Source organism: Asparagus officinalis, chromosome 4, assembly GCF_001876935.1.
Source record: "Asparagus officinalis chromosome 4, Aspof.V1, whole genome shotgun sequence".
In the NCBI taxonomy this organism is placed as follows: domain Eukaryota; kingdom Viridiplantae; phylum Streptophyta; class Magnoliopsida; order Asparagales; family Asparagaceae; genus Asparagus; species Asparagus officinalis.
The window spans coordinates 19,856,841-19,879,069 of NC_033797.1; the positions used below are offsets into that span (position 1 = coordinate 19,856,841).

Sequence of the window (22,229 nt, forward strand, 5' to 3'; positions counted from 1 at the left end):
CTGCTCTTTTAGCTAAAAGGAACAAGTAGTCAAATTTGGATTTTCTAGTATCAACATATCCAACAAAATTTGAATCTGAATATCATATCACCTCAAGATGATCGGATCTTCTATAAGCGAGCATGTGGTCTTTGGTTCCTTGTAAGTATCTCAACACTTTCTCTGCAGATCTCCAATGATCCATTCCCGAATTACTTTAATATCTGCCCAGCATTCCAACGGCAAAACTGATGTCTGGCCTAGTACAAGTATGAACATACATCAAGCTACCAACGATGGAAGCATATGAAATCCATTCCATTTCTTTTTGTTCCAATTCATTCTTTTGGCATTGCATAAAGCTAAATTTATCTCCCTTTTGAATTGGAACAACACTTCCAGAGCACCTCTCCATTTTGAATCTCTCTAGAAATTTGTTAATATATGCTTTCTGAGAAAATCCTAACAATCCTTGTGATCTGTCACGGAATATTTCAATTCCTATCACATAGGATGCCTCACCCAAACCTTTCATTTCAAACTTCTCATAGAGAAACTTCTTGGTCTCACATATTAAGGCAATATTATTATTAACAAGCAAAATATCATCAACATACAGAATCAAAATTATAAACATGCTCCCACTAACCTTCATATATATAGATCGATCAACGATGTTTTCCTTAAATCCAAAGGAGGTGATGGTATCATTGAACTTGAGATACCATTGCCGGGAAGCATGTTTAAGTCTGTATATTAATTTCTTAAGTTTACACACCATATGCTCCTTTTCTTTAACAGCAAAACCCTCGGGTTGGTCCATATAGACCTCTTCCTCTAAATTCCTACTCAGAAAAGTGGTTTTCACATCCATTTGGTTAATCTCTAAATTATAATGAGCTATCAATGCCATGATAATCCTAAATGAGTCCTTTTTTAAAACAGGAGAAAAGGCCTCTTTGTAGTCAATACCATCTTTCTGAGTGAAACCTTTAGCAACAAGTCTAGCTTTATGTCGTTCAATATTACCATTAGAATCGCGCTTGGTCTTAAAGACCTACTTACACCCAAATCTTTTACAACCTTCAGGCAACTCAATAAGATCCCAGACTTCATTGTAATCCATTGATTTCAACTCTTCTTTTATGGCATCTAACCATTTAACAGAATCATCACCTTTCATAGCTTGTGAAAACAAAACTGGATCATTATCAATTCCTAAGTCAAATTCTAACTCTTGTAGATAAATTACATAATAATCAGAGATAGCAGATCTTCTTTGCCTTTCAGACCTTCTTAACAACACCTATTGAGGTTCATTGATTACAGATTCATTGGTAACATCTTCATTATGGGGTGTTTCATCATTCATTTATTGTTCCTGTAGGTCATCTAAATGTTCAACAATCATGGGAACAATAATTAAAGAAGTTTTAGGTAAAGGAATCTCCACCCTAACTTCTTGAACTTTCACTTTTACGTGGTTCTACACTCCCATTGATTTCACCATCTTTAATGAATCTCGCATTTCCAGTTTCAACAATCCTCGTACTATGGCCAGGACCATAAATTCTATACCATTTAGATTTTTCTGGATAACCAATGAAGAAATCATTGGTTGTTCTTGAATCCAGCTTCTTTCCATATGGATTATAAATTCTTACTTCTATCGGGCAACCCCATACATACAGGTGCCTAGGAATTCATGATGAATGTCACAAGAAAACTTTCATCCACTTTTATTCCCATGGATCCCAATCTTGCTGCTATGTTTATCATTTCAGTGAGATGCTCATGCATAGTATGTGAACCATCAAACTTCATGGTGGTCAACGTACCCATCAGTGTCCCAGCAACTGACTTATCAGCAGTGCCAGAGTGGGATATACTTTCCACATATTCCATAAGTTGCTTTGCACTATCAGTTTAGGAATCATTGACTTGATGTTCTCTGCAATTGTCATTCACATGAACATTAAGCTCAGTCTGTTTGATCTTTCCTAAGCATTATAGAAAGATCCATGTTCAGCACTGCTAGTATTAGTAATAGCAGCGGGCTTATCTTGTAGGAGTGCCTGTAGGCAATAAAAATTATATTTATCCATACACAGCAACTTAAAATAAGCAAAAGAGCTCAACGGTCCATCTGAGTGAAGTCGGCCCCACCTGAGCGAAGTCAGACCCACCTAAAAGTCAAGTTTGCATGAATGATTAACTTCATAAAACAGACAAAAACGCTGATATCTCTCAAACCGAAGAGAATTTAGTGAAATAGATGGTGAAACCAAATTTTAGTTAGTTTGGTCAGTCCCGTCTCATCGAGATAGTCGATTTTCATATATAATTCATCCAAATCCGACTTACGATTTGAAAGTTATGACATGTTCTTCGTAGCATGTTTTGGAGCTCGCCTGAAGAGCAAGCTCGCTTGCAAAGGAGTTTAGCTCGCCTGAATGAGGCTGGCTCACCTGCACAGCCTCGCCTACCAAGCTCACCTGACAACTGGAAGCTCATTTGCATAAGCCAAGTTCACCTGACATCTTGAAGCTCGCCTGCATGATCCAGGCTTGCCTAAAGGCTAAGCTCACCTGACAGCTTGAAGCTCTCTACATGATCCAAGCTCGCCTGCATAGGCAAAGCTCGCCTGATAGCTGGAAGCTTTCCTGCATGACCCAAACTCACTTGCACACTTGAAGCTCGCCTGCATGCTTGAAGCTCACTTGAACAAGGCAAGCCCGCCGCAAGCTTAACAAGCCCACCCACTTGAGGTATGGGAGAGGTCGCTTCCCATGATTTAAGGGAATGACTATGATTCTCCTCATGGCCATACCCAATATAGGAATGGTCACTTCCCACGATTTAAGGGATTAGTCATGATTCTCCCCATGGCCATACCCAATATGGGAATGGTCACTTCTCATGATTTAAGGGAGTGGTTACACTCTCCTTCCTCTCTATAAAAGGTCATGAGCAGCCATAGAGAAAGAGTCTTAGGACCTAATCTCTTTTAGGGCAATTTTGAGAGATCCCAAGACCACCTTGGACTTGAGATCCGTCTTGTTCCTGGCACGTCGTTGGTGGAGCCTTGTTCTTTGGAGATTGGACTTCTTGTCATTCAAGAAGACCGAATTTGTGGCATCTTCAGCCCACAAGCACAAGCACTTGTTTGGCCTCGGTTGATCGAACTCATCCAATCAAGCTTCTACTATGTACTGAAGCTTGCCTACAACCTTGTTTGGATCGTCTAAGGGAAGCAAACTCGACGCAATCATTCGAGGAAGGCGTCCTATCGCTACCGAAGAATCCATGTTAAACAAGAAGAGCATTCTCTTCGCTTCTGTTGTAATATGATTTCTTGATTTGTAATAAGCAATTCTTATTAATACAAATCTCCTCCTTTCAGGAATCAATTTTTACGCCGAACAGAAGATGATGACCACAGTGGGAGAATCCATCTTTTCAAGCAAGATGGTGGTGGCGCAGTTTGACGAGCTTGCTGCGGGGACTATCATCGAGTCCCTCTTCATCAAGTTCGATCAAACGAAGTACGAAGAATACTTGTCTTCAGCTTCCTCTTGCGGTAAGACGTCATGCAAGCACCGAAAGGTTATGCATGTGAGTCAGCCCAAGCAAATTGAGAGCTCTACCCGAGCAAGCGCTGGGGGTTCTATTCCCCCTAAGGCTGTTGAGACCAACCAAGATGCCAAGAATGAATGCCAAGTTCCCAATTCTGGTGAACAGCGTCAATCAGGCGAGCACACCTACTCAGGCGGGTTTTGCTATATTGACAAAGTTCCTAATTCTGGCGAACTCAGTATCATAAGCGAGTCTGACAATTTTGGCGAGCTTTGTTCTGCGAGCAAGGTTTCTAATTCTGGCAAACAGCTCAAATCAGGCGAGCCCGCCAAATCAGGCGGGCTTCACTTTGAAGACCACGTTCCCAATTCAGGTGAGTTGCATCAATCAGGTGAGCCCACCTCAGGAGGGCTTCTCTCCATTAGAAAAGTTCTCAAATTTGACGAACTGCCCAAATTTTTGGCGAACTCAACAATTCAAGCGAAGTTCCCAATTCTGGCGAACCTCACAAATGTGGCGAATTCTACAGTTCAAACGGGCTTCATAAAACAAGCAGACTTCATCAAGCTCACCTGATAGCCCAAGCTCGCCTGACGACCAAAGTTTGCTAGATGGCCGAACTTTGCCAATAAGCCTAAGCTCGCCTAACGGCCCAACTTCATCTGCAAGCTGAACTTCATCAGAAAGGCAAAATACCAGCTCGCCAGGCAGGCGCACTGCACCAAGCTCACCCAACAGGAGAGCCTCACCAGGCTGGACCTCGCCAACACATGCGAGCTCACCAATTGACGCAAGCTTGCCCAATAGGCGAGCTTTCCCATGCTAAACTTCGCTAACAGGCCCAAGCTCATATGTCAAAGCAAGTTCGCCTGTCGAGGCAAACTCGCCTGATCCCAACACTTGGTAATTTTTCCAAGTGTTCTTTCAAATGCTCTCTTGAGCCCTCCTCTCACAAGCACTCGGTTGGTCCTTCTGAAATTGGAGGTTGTTGCCATCAATCTACAGGGGATTTTAGAGAGTGCTTGACTCGCAAATACATGATTCACGAGGCAAGTCCTTAGTGCCACTGTGAGAGGCTTATTACAGTAGTACTCATTGACTGCCGATGAGCTAAATCATCAAAGCCTTTGGTGTTCGAGAGGCTCTTTAAGTAACCGCCAGAGGCAAGACCTCCTCGCCGCAACAGGAGACGACCTTCCGATGATGTGGAGCTCCCCGCCGCAACTGTCAAAGTGATGGGAAAGTCCAAGGCTAAGAATTCAGATTCCTCGGACCCTAGATTCTCATCGGAATTGAAAAGTCTCCCCATTGAGCGTGAAGGTATCTACCAACACACTCGCGCCCATACGGGGGTGGCCATTCCGTTTGATTACACACACTTAGCTCCCGTCTCTGACGACAATGACGATGATTGCTCGGTAGTGGCAACGTCTCAAGCTTCAAGCTCTATTCAGGGCAAAAGCGTGAAAGTGCACATGACCGACATCCCTGATGAGATATCTAGGGGATTCGACGAGCAACAAGCAACCATCAACTCTATAAAGGAGATGTTGGAGTAACTTCTGAGCGAGAAGAAGAAGAAGAAAGAGAGGACTTTGCGGACTTCGCGGAAATCCTCGAAGCACAAAGAGCGGGTGCCTACTCCTTCTCACTCCTCATCTGAGTCATCTGGAGGAGCGTCATCTTCGGGTCATAATCCAAGAAGTGCCTACTCCTTCTCACTCCTCATCTGAGTCATCTGGAGGAGCGTCATCTTCGGGTCATAATCCAAGAAATAAAAGACTCGATGAGTTCCAAAGTCAACTCGATGCCTTGAAGTCTAGATGAACAGGAACGAGCTGGGGGTGGTCAGACCGTATCTAGTTGAATGGGATACGGTCTCCTACCTGAAAAAGTTCAAGGCACCGGACCTCCTGTAGTTCGATGGAAAGGGTTCTCCTACCCAACATGTTTACTACTTCTAGGCGCAAACTAAACACATAGTGGGAAACGATCCCATTATGACTCAATTTTTTATTGGTACCCTCAAGGGGGCCGCTTTTGAATGATACCGTAGATTGGAGCCGGGGTCCCTACTGGAAGGACATGGAAAGGCTTTTGATGACCAAATTCTTCAATGATGACACAGAAGTATCTATATCCACCCTGCTAGATATAAAGTAAAAGAAGACAGAGTCTATAAGTAACTTTGTTAAGAAATTCAGGAATCGATCGCTGCATTCCCGTGATCGGGTTTCTGAGGCCACTCTCATCGAGATGTGCCTGAACAATCTCTCCATCGACATTCTGTCTAATATGGACACTGTCAAAGCTCGCTCATGAAAGGATTTAATCCGCTAAGGAGAACAAGTAAAGAGCATGCTCAAGCGTATGGATGCTGAAGAGCCGTGTGAATTTCGAGGACGTGATGACCAAGATACCTTGGTGGTGGAAACCACTTCCTCATCCAAATCCTCTTCAAAACAGAGGGGCAATGCTTCAAAGTAAAAGAAGCCCCAAAAGAAGCCCATGATGGCATCTGTGGAGCCCGCTAACTCGGATCTAAACTTTGGGACCGACTACGAAGACTTGGCTACTATTGGCCAAAGATGATTAGTGACGCTTATATGCGTCAATCGCCGGAGGACCAGCATCCGACGGCCACTTCATATCCATTCGTAGTGGAGACAGTCTACTCGAATGGGCAATGTGTTAGCACAGAAGAGGATTTCATCCTTCAACCCCCGCAAGATCGACTAAGGCGTCTTTACCTTTAATCTTGATTACCGCTGGAGTGGGGTTAGTCTTGGTTTCTCTGCAAAACCATGTACTACCTCGATTCTTCTCTCTGATGGAGTCATGACAACTCGAAGCTCGTCATCAATCAGCTCCACAAAACTATCATGTTAACAATAACCTCTGATAGTCAATTCTCCCACTAATCCTCTTCAACGGGATGATGGGTCCACCCAAAGCTATCATGTTAACAGTCACCTTTGATAGCCAACCCTCCCACCAATCCTCTTCAACGGGATGGTGGGTCCATCCAAAACTATCACATTAACAATTACATCTGATAGTCTCCTCCAAATTTCCCCCGTCGATCCTCTCCAACAGGACGACGGGTCCACTCCCACTGTCATGTTAACACTACACCTCTGACAATCCACTTATCAATCATCGTCAATAGGATGATAAGTCCTCAAAGTCACTCTCGTGATAATCCTATCACGTTAACAATTACCTCTGATAGTCTCCTCTAAATTTCCCTCATCGATCCTCTCCAATAGGATGACGGGTCCACTCTCACTATCACGTTAACACTACACCTCTGATAATCCACTTACCAATATTCTTCAATAGGATGGTAAGTCCTTCAGATCGCTCTGATCGCGATAATCCTGTCAGGTTAATAGTCACATCTGACAATCAACTTACCAATCCTCTTTAATAGGCTGGTAAGTCCTCAAAGCCGCTCCGATCGCGACAAGCCTGTCATATTAACACTACACCTCTAATAATCCACTTATCAATGCTCTTCAATAGAATGATATGTCCACAAAGTCGCTCCGATCACGACAAGCCTGTCATGTTAACACTACACCTCTGACAATCCACTTATCAATCCTCTTTAACAGGATGATAAGTCCATAAAGTTGCTCCAATCGTGACAAGCATGTCATGTTAACACTACACCTCTGACAAATCAACTTACCAATTGTCTTTAATAGGATAGTAAGTCCACAAAGTCGCTCTGATCGTGACAAGCCTGTCATGTTAACACTGCACCTCTGACAAATCAACTTACCAATCATCTTCAATAGGATGGTAAGTCCTCTAAGTCACTCCGATCATGATAATCCCGCCACGTTAACACTAAACCTCTAACAAATCCCCCACCAGTCCTCTCCAATAGGATGATGGGTCCACAAAACTATCACGTTAACGATTACCTCTGATAGTCAACTTCGTTCTTCCAGCAAATGACGTTGTCCGATCAGTCGTCATACTCCTACGTCCCTGAATGATTTGATCTATTTTGAGCGTTCTAAATATCCATAGAGCAATCGATGATAGTAGCCTACCATACAATGTGCTATTATTCTAATCAGTCATCACACTCATATGTCTCTGAACATCTGATTACCCTAACACCATCATTCATGCAAATGACGTTGTTCGTTGATAATGGCCTACCAATCGATGTGCCTTATCGATTGCCCATTCCCGAGTAACAACCTACCAAGTGATGAGTCGTTATTCGGACCCACGAGCGATCACTTATACAAACGGTCACTCGTTTTTGGGCATGGCCTAACCTAATTACAGCTTCACGGTTGTAATTAACCCAACCCGACGCCTTGAACGGCTAAGGGTAGAGAAGAAATTTTAGTATTAAGTCTAAAAGAAACTTCTCGACAACTCATCATACTAAGGGGAATATTATGGCTAGCTCGATTCAAACGGTAGTCGATAAAGGCTCATCAAATCCGTTGATAGCTGAGTGTTTGCTAAAAATCCTAGTTGGCGATCATTAGCTGCGACTGAAGAGTTTAATTTTGTCGAGCTCGTTGGAAGGCTCCTCACTCTGTCTGAATGGGGATCATTCTACAGGTCTTAGTATTCCAGACCCCAAGCAACCCAGTTTCGGTCTGAAAACTTTAGAGGGGGGTTTTGTAGGCAATAAAAATTACACTTATCCCTGCACAATAACTTGGAACAAGCAAAAGAGCTCAACGGTCCATCTGAGTGAAGTCGGGTCCACCCGAGCGAAGTCAAACCCACCTAAAAGTCAAGTTCGCCTGAATGCTTGACTTCACAAAATAGATAAAAACACTGATATCTCTCAAATCTAAGGGAATTTGGTGAAACTAACGGTGCAAACCAAACTTTGATTGGTTTGGTTGGCCCCGTCTCGTCGAGATAGTCGATTTTTATATATAATTCGTCCAAATCCGACTTACGGCTTGAAAATTATGACTTGTTATTCGTAGTATGTTCTGAAGCTCGCCTGAAGAGCAAGCTCGCTTGCAAAGGAGTTTAGCTCGCCTGAAGGCTTGAAGCTTTAAGTTTGCCTAAATGAGGCTGGCTCGCCTGTACATCCTCGCCTACCAAGCTCGCGTGAAGGTCAAGCTCGCCTGATAGCTGGAAGCTCGCCTGCATAAGCTAAGCTCGTCTGACAGCTTGAAGCTTACCTACATGATCTAGGCTCGCCTAACAGTTTGAAGCTCGCATACATGATCCTAGCTCACCTACATAGGCCAAGCTCGCCTGACATAGGCCAAGCTCGTCTGACAGCTGGAAGCTTGCCTGCATGACCCAAGCTCGCCTGCACACTTGAAGCTCACCTGCATGCTTGAAGCTCGCCTGCACAAGGCAAGCTTGCTCGCAAGCTTGCCAAGTCCACCCACTTGAGGCATGAGAGAGGTTACTTCCTACAATTTAAGGGAATGATTATGATTCTCCTCATGACCATACCCAATATGGGAATGATCACTTCCCACGATTTAAGGGATTGGTCATGATTCTCCTCATGGCCATACTTAGTATGAGAATAGTCACTTCCCATGATTTAAGGGAGTGATTACACTCTCCTTCTTCTCTATAAAAGGCCATGAGAAGCCATAGAGAAAGGGTCTTAGGACCTGACGTCTTTGATGGCAAATTTGAGAGATCTCAAGACCACCTTGGACTTGAGATCCGTTTTGTTCTTGGCACGTCGTTGGTGGAGCATTGTTCTTTGGAGATCAAACTTCTTGTCATTCAAGAAGACCGAATTCGTGGCATCTTCGGCCCACAAGCACAAGCACTTGTTTGGCCTCGATTGATCGAACTCATCCAATCAAGCTTCTACTGCGTACCGAAGCTTGCCCACAACCTCGTTCGGATCGTCTAAAGGAAGCAAACTCGACGTAGCATTCGAGGGAGGCGTCCTATCACTACCGAAGAATCCATGTTAAACAAGAAGAGCTCTCTTCGCTTATGTTACAATTTGATTTCTTGATTTGTAATAAGCAATTCTTATTAATACAAATCTCCCCTTTCGGAAATCAATTTTTATGCCGAACAGTGCCAAATCAAGATCCAGAACACCTAAGTGAAACTAAACTTGTTCAGACCATCCAAGAAAATTAAGCCCATTGAACTTTACAATAAACGAAGCTTGCGAATGAAGAGAAACAAGAGCAAATGCTGCAAATAGATAGAATGCTCGTATATTAATGCTTTGAGTCATAAATACAATCACATAATATAGATTCAGATAACAGTCACAAAAACATAAATGTACATTGAAGTTCTCCTTTCGGTGATACAACAATGCATGATAATAAACATAATTGATTATTATTATTATTATTTTAAATTTCACATAATTAACAATTAAATACATTCCAATTAGACATGCTCGTAATCTTTGGATGTACTAAACATATCCAACCAAATATATTAATTAACCACTATAATGTTCATGATTATAAAATAACTAATCAACATTTGGGCGATCCATAAATATTTTATAATCAATGAACTTCAATATACCCATTACAAAGAAAATATTTATTATCATGTCATCTTATTAATAACATCACATAATCATGGGTAATTGAATTTTAATTAATTTGACATCTATAAAAACATTCTAATTTGGCCACTTCGGTGGCTAACAAATTATTCATAATATAGACATCAAATTAAATAATGATATTATACAACGTAACAAATTATTCAAAAGCAGTAAGTTGGGCGGGATTATATTTCTAACCATTTAATATTTGCTACTTGTGAAATATCATACAACTTAAAACATTATTATTATTATTATTTAATTAAAAACATTATGGTACGTTTTAGACATTGAAACTGTAAACATTGCAATCTCTAAGCATTATTTTGTGTAGTATGAGTTAATTCAAAACTAATTAAGAGAGAATTAACATGATAAGGTCCCACTTAATTAAGAAAATAAATCAAAACATTCTAGCATTCTAATGGCATATAAACATGAATTACTTAGTAATTAGAGTGGAGACAAAATTGCATATACTTAGTGATTATAATATACCACCAACAATACTACTCAAAATAAAATCATAAATGCTAATAGACATTCATGGAAAATCATATGTTCTAAAACTAAAACCTGAGCTCTGATACCAAATGTAAACTTTAATTTTGCCTTTAAATTATCTAAATCAAAATCTTAATAATTACATCCATACTTAATTAAGATCTTAGAACTATATGATTATCACATGCATAACAATTAAGGAAAAGACATACCTTGGTCCATATTAGTGGCAAATGATTGGGCACAAGAGCCCTTTTGAACAAACAGAGAATCTCTCTCTTGAACCTTTATTTAGCAATCTTTATTGATTCTTTTCTTGATGGAGAGAAAAGATTCCATAAAGGTTGGAGAGAGGACCCGTTTCAAAAATAAATCATCTTAGGGGCTGTTCGTTTGGCCATTTTTTTTGGGAAATCAAAGAATAGGAAAACTATTTCCTATAATATTTGTTTTGAGGTTGTTTGGTTGGTTTAAAAAAGAAAGAAATTGTAGAATAGGACATAAGATGAGATGAGTTGTCAACTTATTATTGGATGATGTGAGTGATTTTAAAAAAAATTGTTTTGAGGTTGTTTGGTTGGTTAAAAAAATAAGGAAATGAATTGGAGGTATATTATTGAATGATGTTTTGAGGTTGTTTGTGTTTGGTTCGTTTTTAAAAATAGAAAAATTGATGAGATGAGATGAGTTGGAGGTATATTATTGGATGATGTGACACGTACTTAAGGAAACCAATTTCTTGTTTTTTTTTTGAGGAAATGGATGGAAATGAATGTTTAATGAGATGAGATGAGTTGTCACAATATTATTGGATGATGTGTGTGATTTTTAAAAATGGGATAAGATGAGTTGTGATGAGTTGGATGATGTGACACATTTCTTGTGTTTGGTTTATTTTTAAATGCAAGAAAGGAGATGAAATGAGATGAGTTGGAAGATAAAAATAATTTTTTATTAGATGTTGTGGGTGAGTTTTAGGGATGGAAATGGGTAAAAATATTATTTTATTGATTTCCTTGTACCGATTTCCTTTTCTTGATTTTTAGGAAACCAACCAAACGGGCCCTTATATAACCCTCATACCATCAATGAATGGTTAATATAACTACTCCCTCTTCTCTTGACCAATGGGATTTAGACAAGTGGTCCAAGAAGTTAGGAATGACTCACATGGACCACAATAAAATATTACTTCTATATAATAAAGTTTCTAACATCGTTCACACACAATAAAAGTTCAAACAAATAGTCTCACTTTGCTTAGGTTCAGGAGCACAAGAGAGAAAATAACAACAAGAAGGATGAAGCGTTCATCCCAAATTATTGGGGTTGATTAATCTTATTTTTTTCATTCTTGTCTATTTTAGCTTATTTCCTTTGTTAAATTAACTATTATTATATATTTTTAAATCATTTTCAATCAATTCTCACAAGTGTACATTTAGATCTCTTTGCCCTATTAAATATAATATTACCATTTCTTCTAATCGGTGCAAACCAAGATAAAGGAGGAGGATTGCATTGTGAAAACACAGTCGGATCTACATGGCATGAAGCAAATTAGAATATAAAATAGCATATTTGTTAAAGTTCAAGATATCATGAAATTATTTGATAGTTTTAATCTGAGTAAATATATTGCGAGAGAAAGTTAGATATGATGAGCTATTACCCAATGAGCTAGTTAACATTACTTTTTGGGCTGGAATTAGCTTGATTGAGCAAGACGTGACAAATTATTGACCAATGTCCACCAGTATCCAAGCAAACACTTTAAATTATTTGTGTAAGAAAAGGGGTTATTTTCATATATGCCCCTTAAATCATTGGTACTTGCAAAAATGCTCTCGACATCTCTCTATTTGCAAAACTACCCCTCAAATCATCAACTTTGGGAAAAAATACATTCAAAGCAATTAATCATTAACTTTGATAAACTAATTTGTGTGTAAAATCATCAACAAAATAGTCAAATTTTTATCACTAAGTTGAAGATTTGTTGATTTTAAGGGTATTTCCCCCCTCAAATTGATGATATGAAGGGTAATTTTGCAAATACTAAGATTTAGGGGAATCTATGGCAATAGCCATGATGTAAGGGTAGATATGCAAATAACCCAAAAAATCCCAACGAATACATGAAAATGATGGAGGGACAAGATTCATTCATAGTACAATCCCTTAACTCCATGCGACACACAGCAGAATCCAGTGATCTTTTTAATCAGACGGTCCACCTTGATTGCACTTCCAGAATTAGATTATACTAATAACCACCTCAGCTTCCTCAGTACCGCCATCAAGCAACTCCTCACAGAACGCAAAACCCTAGAAATGGCGAAGGATCGCAACGGATCCGTACCGAAAGACGAAGGCGGCGACGACGACGACGAAGATCTCAAGGACCATCATCGAATATCCAAGAGGAAGAAGGACGAGAGAAGCGACGAAGAATCCAGCGACTCCGGCGATGATCGGCACCGGAGAAGAAACAAGAGGAAGAAGAAGAAGAGGAGAAGCAGAAGCTATGAATCCCCTTCTTCATCCGAGTCGGATTCGTATTCGGAGTCTGAAGGATCCGATGAGGGATCCGCATCCGTTAGCTCGGGTTCGGATTCTGAGGAGATGAGGAGGAGGAGGAGGAGAGAGAAGAGGAGGAGGAGAGAGAAAGAGTACGAAAAGGAGAGGAGGAGGAAGAAGGAGAAGAGGAGGAGAGAGAAAGAGGAGAAGAGGAAGAAGAAGAAGAAGGAGGAAAAGAAGAAGAAGAAGAAAGAGAAAGATAGAGGGAAGAAGGGCGCAGTTACAAATTCTTGGGGAAAGTATGGAATTATTAAAGAGACTGATATGTGGTTAGTGATTTTATTGTGTAAAATTGAATTTCTTTTGTTCTATCCTCTTCAAATTTTGGGTTTTGAATTTAAATATGATACATTAACTGGTAGATTGAGTGTAGGGCATTGAGCATGGTAAGAATGATGGTTTGAATTTCATTTCTCAGAATTATACAATTGTTTGAAGCATGTGAAATATCTGTAATGCTCTTTTACTTAATGATGTTTGCTATCTAAGTTTTCCCCCTTCTATCCTTTTGTAGGAATAAACGACCTGAGTTCACTGCATGGCTAGCAGAAGTGAAACAGGTATTTTCTTAAGCAGTTGCACTTATTTAGAGGACTGATGTACTACTTTTCATAATTTGCTATGTGAATGAAAGGACTGTTTGTTGATTTTCTTATGCTTTGATCGAATCATCGATATGCAAGGTAGAGATAGTTGCATCACACTGTTGCTTTTAAGTTAGCTTAATTGTAGGTTAACAACAGCTCTTTAAAAACCCCATTTTGGTGTCATCTATTCAGTCAAAAGAAAATTTCTGTCAATATGTTGCTATGCATTATTGACCAGTAGCAGCACAAGGATGTACAGTCTTGCATAGTTGACCATGTGCTATCTATCCTGAAGAGTATTGTTTTACAATTGATGAAATTCTTAATAGTTTGCTATTAGCGAGTTTCTTAGTTGGGACGTGCTTCAGTTTTGATGCGTGAATATCCATGTATAAAAATGAGCTTGTTTTGTGTGGATACTTCATGAAGACACGTCCTGAGCAATTTTTATCCTTTTTACTCTGATGTTCTCGAGTGCTATCAGTTGCTTAGGTTTCTTTGTGTACCTTCTACCTCAATTTTGGGTACACTTGGGGATTATTGAATCCGTCATTTCGTCTAGGATATTTCATTTACTTGTAATTTCCTGGCTTCAACTTAGATAATGAATATTTTGATTCTTCCGTTGATTCTATTTATATTTCCTGTATCTAATGGAACATTATTGGCCGATATTTGGATCTGGAAACTAACATTTTAAAGAAATTTGTGAATATTCTTTTGAACATTCAGATATGATCTTCTTAAATTGCTTTATTTCTTACTTTGTAGGCATCTTGAATGGTAAAATAATTGAGCAATACCTCTGAAATTTCTTGGATTTTTTTCTACAGATCAATCTGGAAACATTAGCAAACTGGGAAGAGAAGCAAATGTTTAAGGAGTAAGTTATATAAATGCCAACATTTTATTAGCCTGATTGTACTTTCTAGTAAAGTTATTTTTATAAAATATTTGGGAATCAAGTTAAAGGTGCAATCAATTTGCTAGTGCAAATGTGCAGTTATTTTTAAATATGCCTTGACATCCTCTTTCTTTTGTGTGCAGATTCATGGAGGATCACAATACAGCTACTTTCCCATCCAAAAAGTAAAGATCTACTCAGTAGTTTGCCGATTGATTATTTAGTATTAGGGGATTTTGTATTCTACTCTGCTCTTATAAGACCATTTAATTTACACATGATCTAAATCATTTAAAATATGTATAAAAAAATGTTTTCATGACTTTTTTATGTCCATATATGGGATCATAATAATGGTCTAGTGAGCTGGTTGGTTTTTATGTTTTAAAATATTCTAAACCTAAGATGATTAGAAAAGGGGTTTCATTATTTAGATTGAGATGAGTGATACATTACTAATTTTGAAGCTCCATACCATAATTTATTCAAACTTGTTTTTTATCTGTTAATTTTGTAAAATGGTGATCCATAGGAAATCACCTTTTATTATTATTATTATTATTATTTATTTTATGTTTGCTTGTAGGCTATTTATATATCAGGGATAACCTTTGGTGGAATTTAAATTTTGATAATCAAACATATATATTTTCGCTTGATAGGATCTAAGGTCAAATCCTACTTGTAGGATCCTTGTCAATGTTTGTACACTTACCTATATAGAAACATATACACAATTACGTATATACATATATAATTACATAAATACATATAATGATGTCAATATAACGAGATACCTACAGCAATGCTAGTGAGCCTAGTGTATTCTCTCTTCCAATCAGTTTGCCTGTTTTAATAAGGGAGATGAACATCCAGTTTATGAAATTTCTTTTGTGTGAGCACCTCACAAAACACAAGGAAAACATATTTAACCCATGATCAATTTGGTTCATTTATTCTATTATTGAAATAGGAATCTATGATTAACTTTTCCCGAAAAAAACTTTTCTAGCTTATATCCCACAATCCCCAACCCCTGGTTTCAGGAATCGGATGTACATATTTTTCTAGCTTATATCCCACAAACCCAACCCAACACAAGCATGTACACACACAGATTGCCGCTGCTTGCTTCATTTAAATTTTGAGGGAGGTGACTTTTTTACGTAAGTTTGCTTCAGTAAAATTTTGAGGAAGGTGACTTTTTAACGTTTGTCTTTGACCAAATTTAACAAGCGAAAAAGCTACTTCCACGCAAAGTAATTTTTTTTAATACAATTAAGTGAAAGTTAACTATATGCAATCCATAATGGCTATGCAGATTGGCAAAAGAAACTATGAGTAAGAAACTGTGAAACATGAGATGCCTGCTATCACCATTTAAGCCATATTGAAACTCAAACAACTAACTCACAAAATGTTGCTGGATGGGCCATGTAAGCTGTTGTCTCTCATTGCAAGTTTAAATATTTGTTGATTGTATTGACTTTCATGTTTATTCTAAATTGCCTCATATTGTTTTTATGGCAGGCATGATAACCATGATTCTTAAATTCTTAAACTTTGAAAAGAGCAGCTTCCTTTTAAAGTCAGATCTATGTAATGCCTTTGTTTACCATCACTAATCATTTGATGAAGTATAAAACAATAAAGGAATATTCTTTTGTAAATTGAGAGATTGAATCCTGCATTCTATTTTAAGTCTTTTGACATGATTTTGACTAGAAAGCCTCAAAAATTTTTATTCAAATTGGGTGTTTAGCTTAAAAATTCAGTTCCAAAGGTTTTAAAAAATTCAGTTTCAAAGGTTAAAACCATGACATCTAGACAGTTAATAATGAAGAAGATATGACATCATTGAAGCTTGATTCTCATTTACTAGTGATGGCAAAATTGAAACTTATATTGTAATTTGTTTGTGTGTTCCGTATTTCTCTACAAATTGATTTCTTAAATTTTTTCTGACAGATACTATGATTTAGATGCTTATCATCATCGACAGATGGAGAAGGAAATGAAAAAGGGTCTGAAGAAAATAACAGAAACAGAAAGGACAGTTTTCAATGATGAAGAACAACGTCGGTATGAAAACTTAATCTTTCTCTCTCTAACTATTATCTATTTAGTATATGTTTTGTGTGCATGTGTGTGTGCATGCATTGCATGTATGCCTGAAATTGTTGTGTACCTTTGTTTAAAATCAAAGTAGAGCTTGTTGGCGAGTAAAGCGACATAATGGATTGTATTGTTATTATTATTATTTTTGTTAATGAATAGATACCTTCCTAGTTTACAACTTGCATGTTGGGAGATAGAGAACATGCACCTTTGACTTCCTAATAGAGCATTGCCGTTATTCTTTATGACACATGGAAAGACCTGGTTGCATTTCTTTGATATTGAAGTGAACATGTTCTGTATCAAAGCCTAAGTATGTTCTCTAACAAAGTGCAGGTAACATAGAGTTACAGTTGATACTGTGATACTCAAACTGATATCTGTTAGCAGGATCTGATTTACCGTGGAATCAACCTGGTTTAAGTAGGATCTCAACTATTGATAAAGAACTTACTAAGATCTTTACTATAGATGATATTTCTCAGGAATCAAGCAGAATCTTCCCAGCTTTAGCCACAAGTGGAAACATCTGCAATTTTTTCATTGTGCTCATACTCTTGTCATGATGTTACTCCACTTACAAATGACAGCTTGGTATCTGCATTAGCAACTTAGGCGCTAAAAACAACTCAGATGAGAAGCAATCACAACGTCCACAGCAACTCTGTGCATCAGCCAAGGGCATCAAGATACGGGAGAGGATATAGCCTAATAACAATTAGGGGGTTAGAAAACTTAAAGGCCAGGGAAGAAAGGAATGAGGGAAACTCTCAAAGAGAAGTAAGCTGAATGAGGTAAAACAGAAGGTAGACGGGGAAAGTAGGTTTCAGTCAGCGGAAAGAAGAAACCCCCCCCCCCCCAACCCACCCACCCACCATGTTGCAGACCTTTTCGCCACTGATCTTTTGATTTTTACTTATTAGAATTTTAATTTGTTGAAAACCTTGCCATCATCCATTATAGCTTTCTTTCCCCTGTTTCTCTTCTATTTCCCTTCTGGGTTTTGGGAAAATATTTTGGATTTCAGAGTTGCTTACTGTTTGCACTAGTCTTGCTCATGCCATCTGTGTCCTTTATCTGCTCTTCCTGAACAGGGCATCAATAAGGCTATTGTCTCCTGATTGAAGTCCAGTTATCAATTGATTTAGATTTTGCTGATATGCTTTGACTTCATTATAATGATATGGCTAGTGCATATATGACTTGCCTGATTGGTAGAGTTGACTGTTAGACCAATCAATTCATTGTGTGTGCGTCAAGTATCTATAGATATGTCAAGTATCTATAGATACTTCCCTCCTTCGATAAAATTTATCTGCATAAAGATACTTCCCTCCTTTAATAAAATTTATCTGCATACTTTGGCTTTAAAGATGCCAGCCTGAGAGCTGCAGGAACAGTTTATTTATTTATACAAAAGGTTATTATCACATTGTTTTAACTAGTAAGTCTGCTCTGACATTTGATGAGGTGAAGGCATTTATTTAGTGACACATGTACCCCGAAAATGGAGTCATATATCTGTCTCTCAAGGGTTATATTTATTATTAGTATTATCATTATTATTATTTTGATAAATTATATTTAGTATATACAGGGATCACATCATCACTCTAAAGAAATCTACCTTTCATTCTAATTTTTTTATGATTTATATTGCTTAGTGTATGATCTTAAACTTTAAACATATGCACTCAAATGACTTCTAAGAGCTATATATTTCTCCTTGCTTTTGCTTATTTCCTCCGCGAACTTGTATATTTGGATTATGTCAACTTGTATATCTGGATATTTTATTTATATTATTCCCATTGTCATCTAGTAACTGATCGAATACATAATGAGTGAAAAATCTCAACCAAAATTTAGAATATACTCACTTATTGTAATTTAGAGTAAGTTTTCTTTAGAGAAATACTATTTTAAAATAGTTTAAAGAAGACTTTCAAAAAACAATTTCGAAAATGCCTTTGGACATCCGCAGACCAACCAAGTAGCCTATGGCACCGACTGATTTGCACTCATGGTGATGGTGACATTTTTATTTTATTTTTTGGTCTTCTCAAAATTCCTTGGCTGGGGACTCCCGAACTGAATTGAGTTGTCTAGAGTCATCAACAAGACGTGAAACCAGGTTTAGCTACTTCATATCTTTAGTAGTCAAAAAGCTTTGGATCCATGATCATGGATCTTAGATCTTTTCTTTCACTTCGTGAGAATCCCCCAAGACTAATACATTGGCCCTTTTTGTTTTATGTGATCACCCATGTGGGAGCCCAATTACAATGTTCCACGTGCATCTAGGATCCGTTGCTATGAGCTAAGGTAAAGAATGATCTCGAGCTGGCGTATCCATCTTTTTGAGTGTCATATTTAAGGATCTAAGTAGAGGCCCTTTTCCCCCACTGGGTAGAAGTTTAGAGCAAAACTAGATTTATTTTGTTGTGTGAGAGCGATGCAGGTTTCACGAAGATTGGGATAAAAATTGTGGAATATATGTAAGTACATTCTCACATATAGACCTGGTCATAGATTCAATCAAAATTATTATGAAATCTATTAAATTTTGAAAGGAACAAAAAAATAAAAATAAAAACCAGTTATGTATCTTTTCTTTAACAGAAAGTTATGAACCTCCCAACTATACGTTAGAAACTTTAAACTGTTACAATACATCGTAATTACCTTCAGTATGTAATCTGGTCCAATATTTAGTTTAAAATATATAAATATATAAATTTATTCTTGTACTCTACAGCCATATGATTTTTAGGACTGTACCCATTTTTATTAGGTACTTGCTATAAAAAATTAATCGGAGTCACTATTAAGATGTTTTAGTTTGTTGTAATTTCCGTTGCAAGTTAAGACATTATACTTGTTCTATATCGGTAAGCCAATTAACAAAAAGTTTGTTGTGTAGTGGTAGAACAGAAATGAGGGAAAAAAGAAAACTAGACTTGAACTTAGGACTCCCAAATTTTCTCTCTTTCAAGACTTACCATTTGAGCTGAAAACCTTGTACCTCTTTGTTTATTAGATACAATAGTTTTGAACTAATTGATAGATGTGAGTAGAAACATGACAACATCGTATTACATTTAAATTTTGGAAAAATCTAGTTGGGTATCCAAGCTCCCAGAGTCCCTATGTGGACCATACCCTGGATCCAACTTTGGACCAACTGATTTTGGATTTGGAGTCACTAACCCCTACATCAGTACAAGACATACAAAAAGAAAAATGTCTTGTATATAACCTCATTTCTCGATTAAACATGACAAAAATGTGCTTAGATGGAGTATTTTTCGAATCTAATGGGGACCTTTGATGCATAGATCGAGTATATCCTTTATCCATAAATACGAAGTAAGTTTAATATTATCTTATTAAATGACATTCATAGTGATGTTGATTTTCATTTTCTGTTGTCCAATAACAGAAAGGTAAATCAAATTTAAAAACACAAGGACATGTTGGTAATTATACAAAATGCTTGTACATCCTACAAAATGTTATGGTTCCATGCTTGAAGATCCCATTTTTCATTTCTAACTGAAGCTGGTGCATGCTGTTTCCAATCTTAGAAATAAGAAACTGGATTATGTTTATGAAGAAGAAGAAGATGATGACGTGTGTGTGCGTGCATGTGTTGTGTGTTTTTGACTGGTGATGTTTAATTGGCATGTTTGCAGACTAGAGTTGCAGAGAGAGCGGGAAAAACATAAAGAGGAACAAGTAGAGGCTTTGAAGTGTTCGATGCAAAGCGGAATGGTAAGAATAAAGTTTATTTAGCTTCTCAACATCATTCCATTTGTGATGAAATGCAGCTCATTTGTTTCCTTGTTATAGTTGTTTTACGTTGGGTCTTCTGTCTCAAAGCACTTGATTGTAGTTTCTTGTTTTCACATCAAGCACAATGTTTTTAGTCATATCATATTGTTTTTTATTATATCACATAGTTGCATATACAAGAGATTAGGATATTCATAGCTGCATTTACAAGTGTATATAAGAGATTAGGATATTCATAGCTGCATTTATAAGTGTATATAAGAGATTAGGATATTCATAGCTGCAGTTACAAGTGACATATTTAATAGATGGAAACTAATTCAATCTAAAAGACTATTTAAGGAACAGCTAGCACCACTTTCGCAAGTGTACGTCTAAAAATAATGGTTTGAAGAAAAACGTGAGTATAAGCATGTTAAGTACTTGAACAAAAATGACGTTTCTCATTCTTTTGGACATATTTTGTGATATAGAATGTCTTCTCTTGTTCATAACCTGAAGTTTCCCCCCCCTGCAAAACTGATTCTTTGCTTCGTCTTGTAGGCACAAGCTATGAAGGAGCAGGCCCGTTTGAAGGAAGAAATGACTTATCAGTATAGACTGGGAAATTTTGAGGTGAGCTTTATACATTTCGAAGATATCTTTTGTATTCGGGAAATAAAGGGTAGCTGAGGTTTTATGTTGTTCCTGTTTAGGCTGCTGCTGCTATCCAGAGAAGATTGGATCCAGATGTGGCTATGTAGGCTCTCTTATTACTTTACCAGATATGAAGGAATCCTATTTTGCTCAATGGATGAGATGTGATATAAAACCTGGCAGGTCATCAGGATAGTTTTCTTCTGCCATGTAATTGTATTAAGACAACACGTGTTTTAAATCGCTGATTGGTTTATCTATTTAAATTGGAATCTCCATGTCCTTGTTTGATGTGATAACTTGGGTTTGTTTCGGAATTATATTTTCATGGAATTTTGTTTTTGAGATTGCCTAGAGATGTGAGCTGTAGTGTTCGGTATCATTCACAATTATTTATCGGGTGCTGATATTTGCTAATCAATGAGGTCATCACGGATCAAAAATGTTGTGGAACTCTAATTTACTTTTGAAGGGATTTTGAGATTTTCTTTTGTTTTTATGTATGATCACAAAATAAACTGGATACAGGGTAAATATATCTATTGCCTGATAACAGATTTTGTTTGACACCAAAGAAAAAGATTCAAGGGCTCCTTTGATATCCGATGATTTCTCTATGCTTTTATCTGTGCTGTGTTTTCTCGACTCTCATGACCTTTCATCAAGAACCCTGGGGTCAAAAATTGCACCAGTCTGAAAGAAGAGTAACAGTTACAGATTGCATATAACAGAGCACTTAAAAAGAATCGTGCAGAAATAGCTTATCGGTACTTTTAGATGATGAGGAAAACTAAAAGAGTGGACAAAGAAGTTTCCCGCTAGAAAAGAAAACAAATGCAAACCACTATAACCACCATTTGTAGCCCTTCTTGACGTTTCAATGCCACGAACTCCATTATAAAAACCAAGAACCAACTAGCGAACGTAAGAACACAAACAGAAAATATATCAGACAACATATCTGCAGACAAAACCTCTTGACCTCTAGTACCAACATAGAGGCCCT

The 22,229-nt window shown here is 37.7% G+C and overlaps 1 protein-coding gene across 1 annotated transcript; it reads left to right on the forward strand.

Moving 5' to 3' along the window:
* On the forward strand, positions 12,875-21,568 carry LOC109836855 (vicilin-like seed storage protein At2g18540). Its single transcript, XM_020404886.1, has 8 exons — positions 12,875-13,452; positions 13,698-13,743; positions 14,604-14,653; positions 14,818-14,859; positions 16,643-16,756; positions 20,488-20,566; positions 21,131-21,202; positions 21,283-21,568. Exons 1-8 carry the CDS (start codon positions 12,938-12,940, stop codon positions 21,328-21,330), a joined length of 966 nt encoding a protein of 321 aa, XP_020260475.1. The 5' UTR covers positions 12,875-12,937; the 3' UTR covers positions 21,331-21,568.